We start from the raw sequence: 6744 nt of genomic DNA, 5'->3' as shown, positions 1-6744 counted from the left end.
TGTGTGTGTGTGTGTGTGTGTGTGTGTGTGTGTGTGTGTGCGTGCGTGTGCGTGTGTGTGTGTGTGTGCGTGTGTGTGTGTGCGTGTGTGTGTGTGTGTTTGGGCGTGAGAGCCTGTCGCAATCAAAATCCGCTGTCAAAATCTCAACCTGCCGACCATAAAGCAAACGAACCTCCTCTCTGCGCCACATATCGCTCTCTGGGCACGCTTGATTTGAACAGCAAATTTTGTTTTTTTATGTTCAAAAGTGAATTATTACATCAGAGGATCTCATACGTGAACCTTTGCTCCTGCAGCTGAGGGTGGAAATAAGCAAGCGTGACTTTTGACTGTGTCACAGTTATGCAGCTGGAGAACAAACAATGGGAGAGAGTGATGGTACAGATCTGGTTTGATGTGTACAGTACTGTGTGTAGTACTGTGTGTAAAATGACTGATGCACTTCAAATAAGACCGGGGTGGCAGCAGCTCTGACAGTAGGGGAGTTAGGTTGGGAAACAGAGGGTTGCCAGTTCAAGTCCTGGTCTGGACCAAAGTATGGAGTGTGGACTGGTAGCTGGAGAGATGCCAGTTTACCTCCTGGGCACGGCCAAGGTGCTCTTGAGCAAGGCATCAAACCCCCCTCAGCCACTCTGGGCGCTGGTCCAGAACTGGCAGCCCCCCCCCATGTAATCTCTCTATTAGTGCATGTATAGGACCTGAGCATGTGTGTGTGGTTCAGGCCTGGGTATAGTGTGTATTAACAACAAAGTGTAAATTGTCATTTCCCCATAGGGGATCACAAAGAGTATAAATTATGAAAAAATGTATTAAAATAACTGATCAAGATGTTTTAACACTCTTTTAATACTTTATTTCAGATATCAGGAGACACCAAATGTCTTCCTGCTTTTGAGTGAAAAACCGGAAAATTACTAATTAACATAATCACAATTAATCACAAAGTTATGAAAAATTTAAATACCTCAAAGCTAGACGTTCTGTCCCTTAATGAAAAAAAGATTCTGTATGTCTCAGTATTTAGACAAATGAACATTTTTTGTTGGTAATGACCCTGAAACTGACTATGAGTGACGTTTTTCTTAAAGCTGCAGTATTCATTTTTGGGGGTCAGCTGAATGAGCTGTAAACATACCGTTGCCCTAATGTCTCTTTTACAAAGTTGTTCCATTCAGCAGATCCAGAGAATTCATTGTTTGTTTGTGTCTGAGGAATGTAAGTTCAACTTTCACTCTCCTTTTAGCTCTGTTTTTGGTCTCCACCAACTCCTGAGGGAACTATCTGTCTCCTTAGATGCTAAATGTTCCACTTTCTTCCTCCGCTAGCCTCTAACAGTGTCTGGCTGCAGTTTGGTGATAAACAGGGAGTGTACAGCAGGTCTATTCATAACTTTTTTGCTGAAAAAAGCTGTTTACAGGTGCTGGAAACAAATAACAAATGATCAAAAATAGACTAAAATGCTTTGTGTAGAGCTGAGGGAAACCGCAGCATTAGGTAATGATTCTGTGTGGATTTGTTACTGAGAGGGATTTTTTTTTTTATCAATTAAAAAATATAAAAGTAATGAATAGTGCAGCTTTAAGTGATGGTGCAATATCTCAGTTTGGTAGCCTCCAAATACGGACTAAAGTCTAAAGGATAACAAGTCAAAATGTCCATATTGTGTGTCTGATTCATACTGTGAAGCTATGTGGTTGTCACTGTACTTTTGTGTTTTATACAAGCTGTCACAAAAAAACGAATGCCTCAGTCACCACGGCTGTTAATTAAAAAACAATCTGTTGTAAAGGAACACTTTAAGCGGTGTTTATAACCTCCCCTGCTGAAACCATCACTCAGCTCCCTCCCCGGCCAAAGTTTCCTGTTTCTCTTTTAAAACTCGTGCAGTCAGCTCTCAGAGTAGGGCCGACGAAAAGCTCCCACAGCCACTCACCACCACTCTCCATGCATCGCAAATCAAAGCAAAGGGTTTTCCTCCCCCGACGAAAACATCACTCAGCTGCGTGTCGGCTCGGCTCTGAGCCTTCATTAAACTTTCATAACGGCAAATGAAAGTCTGCCTCCTTTCCAGTCTCTCGCCTCATACATTAACGTCTACTATTTGCTGGAGGCGTATATCCAGATTGACCACGACTGCACACACGTGAACCCTCTCGAGCCGTTTAGACATACACGGTCTGCTGATTGTGGAACATAAGACAAAATCTTGGCAATCAATTAAAATTTTAAAAAATATATTTAATTCAAGAATAATTTCTTTGTCGAATAATTCTGATAAATGAATATTTAAAAACTAAAATAAAAACGGACGGTCAACCATGTCATGAGCGTTGGTGTTGCTTAGTTTTTCCACCAGAGGGCGCACTACAGCGTCCCTGTTGGAAACACAGACTTTTTTTGGTAATGTGTTTTTTTTTGTTTGTTTGTGTTTTTACACATTTTTATTTACAAAAGTTATTATCAGAACTACTATATTTTGATGTTCCTCTGTTCTGTTGTGACAATAAAACTAATTATTATCATACTGTTGTAGTGAGAACTCATAAATAACTACAAATAACTAATGTTAGGGAAATCTGTTTTAATACGTGTTTCTGGTATTGTTTGTTTAGCCGATATATCAAAATATTGGCTTTTTTATTAGCCAAACATTTGTATTGGTATCGGTCTTCAAACTCCTCTATCGGTCGGGCTCTAGAAAGTTTCCTCTTTAATGGACTCACGGCAGTGTAATGCTGAATGAATATAGTGTAAACACAATGGATGTCTGGCTAATTATTTTTGGCACATGTTTTTGGCTGCTGTTAATGCTGAAATTAAAATGCGTTCTCAACAAGATTAAATCTCTCTTTCTTAAAACATTAAATAAAGTAAAACCAGATCCTTACAAGATGAGCTTCATTTCACACAAGACGTCCTTTAATGTTGAACTAATACTGCTCATATTTCCTGCTTTCATTAAGAAACCACAGTTATATCATCACCATTAAAAGTGTATTAATGTAAAGATGTAAAGATTACAGAACGTTTACCATAAACGATTGCAAAATATATTATAACCAAAATATATTTTTTTTTACTTTGAGCGAGTACAAAAGGTTTTTTGTGGGATACTGATACAACTTTTGGTTTAGACTCATAGTTTTTAACCATGAAAATCTGGTTTGTGTTGTTTGGAAGAGAAGATGTGACTTCTGGTTAAACTGGCGGAGACTGACTGAAGTCTGAGATCAAAACCAACTGCATCCCCCCAAAAACTGGGGGATGTAGTTTAACAGAGTCAGTGTAACTTTAACAGAGTCAGTGTGTAGCAGCACAGAGCTCAGTCAACCTTCCCTGGATAAATACACTTTATGAGAAGATCAATCTGAGAAGACGTTCAAAGTTAATCACATTTCACTCCATAACATCACACTGACACACACGCATTTCAATAAACAGTGGATTCAAAATACAAAAGCAAGAGTTTGAAGGGAGAGAGAGCATCTCATTCACACCGAGGGCTGGGTTTTCAGAGATGGTATACATGCAATGATCGATGCATAAACAAATTGATGAAGGAATGAATCAATTCAAGCCTATTGACGATGAGAAGCAGCATCAAGAGCCAAAAAGTAGACAGTAAGAGTCAAGAGACAATTAACATTCAGTGGACATATTTAGGTTTTTTGTACAAAATCCACAAATATCATTTCAAATGAAGCGTCCCCTTCTGACCTTGTGAAACATAACAACCTTCTGGAGAAATTGAACTAAATTCACAATCATTTCCAAATCACAGAACTCATTTTGCAAGAGCACTGACCCCGCCGCTTAATCTGCTGAGAAAAAAGTTGCCAAAGTCGACTAAAGTGCTCTTCAACACTGAGGAGTAAACACGTCTCTCAGTCCACTTCTGAACTAATCACCACCCACAGCATCATCCTGCTTAGAATTGTAATTACAGCATGAAGCCTAAGGACTATTACCGCGTTTTTCCATTACATGGTACCTGCTCGCCCTCGCTTCTAATCGAAAAACGTCCCTGGTACCTGCTAACAGGTACTTTTTTTTAGCACTACCTCCGTTGAGGTTCCAAGTGAGCTGAGGCAATACCAAAAGGAGATGTGAAAACTTGCGGTCTACTGATTGGTTGGAGAGAATTGTCACCATTCACTGCGTCATCATTGCTAGTGACAGACGGGGGAGTCCTGTACAAACCCGTCGTTTTTAACTAGTTTAGCCTGCAGGATTTTTTGCTGCCTCCAAATTGGTATTGAAGAAAAAGAAAAGACAGGGAGCACTTACAGGGAGCAGATTAGAAAGGGAGGACAGACAGGGAGGACAGACAGGGAGCAGATCAGACAGGGAGGACAGGAAGGGAGCAGATCAGCCAGGGATGACAGAAAGGGAGCAAATCAGACAGGGAGCACATACAGGGAGCAGATTAGAAAGGGAGGACATACAGGGAGCAGATTATAAAGGGAGGACAGGAAGGGAGCAGATCAGACAACAGAGCACCTACAAGGAGCAGATCAGACAGGGAGCACTTACAGGGAGCAGATTAGACAGGGAGGACAGACAGGGAGCAGATCAGACAGGGAGCACATACAGGGAGCAGATCAGACAGGGAGGACAGACAGGGAGCAGATCAGACAGGGAGCACATACAGGGAGCAGATTAGAAAGGGAGGACAGACAAGGAGCACATACAGGGAGCAGATTAGAAAGGGAGGACAGACAAGGAGCAGATCAGACAGGGAGCACATACAGGGGCAGATCAGGCAGGGAACACATACAGGGAGCAGATCAGACAGGGGGCAAATACAGTGAGCAGATCAGACAGGGAGCACATACAAGGAGCAGGTCAGACAGCAGAGCACATCAAGGGAGCAGCACATGAACCTTTGCGATGCCTTTCTGAATTTGTGTTTCGAGGCCGGGTCAGGGGTCCACTTTTTTGGAAATCAAAATATGATTTGTATGATACTCTAGTGTTGCTTTAAGTCCCACACCAGCAGGGAAAACAACTCCACAATGTGCCTGTAGCTAGCTAGAAACACGAGATTTAAGCATGCCAACAGATTATTTTAGCACCCTTTGTCTACCAGAGAACACAAGTTAGCTGTTACTAAGCTAATGTTAATTATACAAAACAAAACACAATAGCTTTCTGATTTATTCACATTCCACTAACAAGTTATGTTGTATGTTAAAGTGTGTGTACAAATTATAGCTTTATCCCAGTCCCAGTCCTGTCTGGTGTCTCTTTGTGACATTTCCTGGCAGCACAGTTTTTTTTTTTTAGTGATGCCAGAAGTGAAAATAGGAGGAAGCTTGGCATGAAACAAAGTTCATCCACATCTGTTTGGTGACATCCAGACAAACAGGCAAACTTGTTGCGAGCGAGGCCGATGACACGGACTGTGTGCTCCGGTTGGTATTATTTGGGGCCTGTCTCTTCCTGTTAGCGTCTACACGCTGTGAGCAGCAGCCTGCTGCCAGACACTGTCACTGATGACATTTCCAGCACCAGAGAAGAGAGAAAAATCCGTTCTGTCAGTAACACACGCTACCTGTTTCCCTCCATCACTCCCGGCCTTGCTTTTTGTTCTCTGTACTGTAATTGCTCTTTGTCGTTTTTTTGGTTTCCCCCCTCATTCTCTTGTGTCCGCATGCTCTCTCTCTTCATGTATGATCTTCTGATCTCTATTTCTCACTTTCAGTTGAGTTGTCTGGCTTGTTGCTTTTGCTTCTTCACTAACTCTACTCTCCTGTCTGACTCACTTTTGTTGACACAAATACGCCAAAGCGTCTAACATTGGTAGCCATCATCCGACACTCCTTGTTGCTTCATTAACTGCTTTTTAGTCCCAAGTCAGTGTAGAAAATGTTGAGAAAAAAGGCCACTTTGCATGTTAAAAGAATTTGCACAAGTCTTCTACAAACAACTTCGAAACAGCTTGATTTTCCAGGAAAAAAGCATCAGATGAACACCGTGTTGCTGCCTCACTTGATGATACTATGATACGATGAATGCAATAATCAAAAAAATTATAAACATTACAAACTGCAGGCCAAGTAACTGACAAATGACGAATAAAAACAAAATGACGAGTGTGACTGGGGATAAACCACGATGGTGTGAAAGACGAATACAAACACAATGAAATGTAAATGTGTGTGTATGACGTTGATGATGATGATGGTGAAAACCAGCAGCCCCCCCCCCCCTTCTCACACACACCTTCCTTGCCTGGTCATTGTCTTCGATCTGAGCCAGATCCCTGCCGCTAGCCTGGGCGATCCTCTTCCCCGACACCAGGTTGCCCACCATCACAGACGCTGGACCGATCTCTGAGCAAGAGGAGGTGAAGGAAGAGGAGGAGGAGGAGGAGGAGGAGGAACAAGAGAAAAGGAAATCTGTGAGATTAAAGGCCGTTTTATGCTTCTTCTATCATGGGTAGCCGGCTTAAGAGTTGAAGAGTTGAAGAGGTTATAAGACACTTCTCCAAACTTTCTTTTTATAAGCTGTTTTACAGAACTCATGATTGTGGCTAACATGCCGTTGATTAGTTCAGTTTCGAGAAACTAACTGCGCTTGTGTATACACACATGTGTGTATAATTCCCTGTATAACCCTCCCCCATCCCTTCACGCCGTACCTGGCTGCTTCTGCCGGGGTTTGGGCAGGTTGGTGACGCAGGTGTGGGGACACATGAGCACGTTGCAGGGGTGCAGCGCTCCCTCCAGGAACAGCTGCTTG

At 42.2% G+C, this 6744-nt stretch overlaps 1 protein-coding gene across 1 annotated transcript in view; it reads right to left on the bottom strand.

The window, feature by feature from the left end:
- Nucleotides 1-6744, bottom strand: part of LOC117953968 (disco-interacting protein 2 homolog C-like) — a 157324-nt gene that overhangs the window by 19765 nt on the left and 130815 nt on the right. The window contains 3 exon segments of the mRNA XM_034887386.1: nucleotides 277-296; nucleotides 6184-6335; nucleotides 6644-6744. The exon segment at nucleotides 6644-6744 is cut by the window's right edge and continues 101 nt beyond it. Coding sequence (XP_034743277.1) covers nucleotides 277-296; nucleotides 6184-6335; nucleotides 6644-6744 — 273 coding nt within the window.

The sequence above is a fragment of the Etheostoma cragini genome, chromosome 12 (genome assembly GCF_013103735.1).
Source record: "Etheostoma cragini isolate CJK2018 chromosome 12, CSU_Ecrag_1.0, whole genome shotgun sequence".
NCBI lineage: Eukaryota > Metazoa > Chordata > Actinopteri > Perciformes > Percidae > Etheostoma > Etheostoma cragini.
This window is presented reverse-complemented; position numbering and strand designations above follow the sequence as displayed.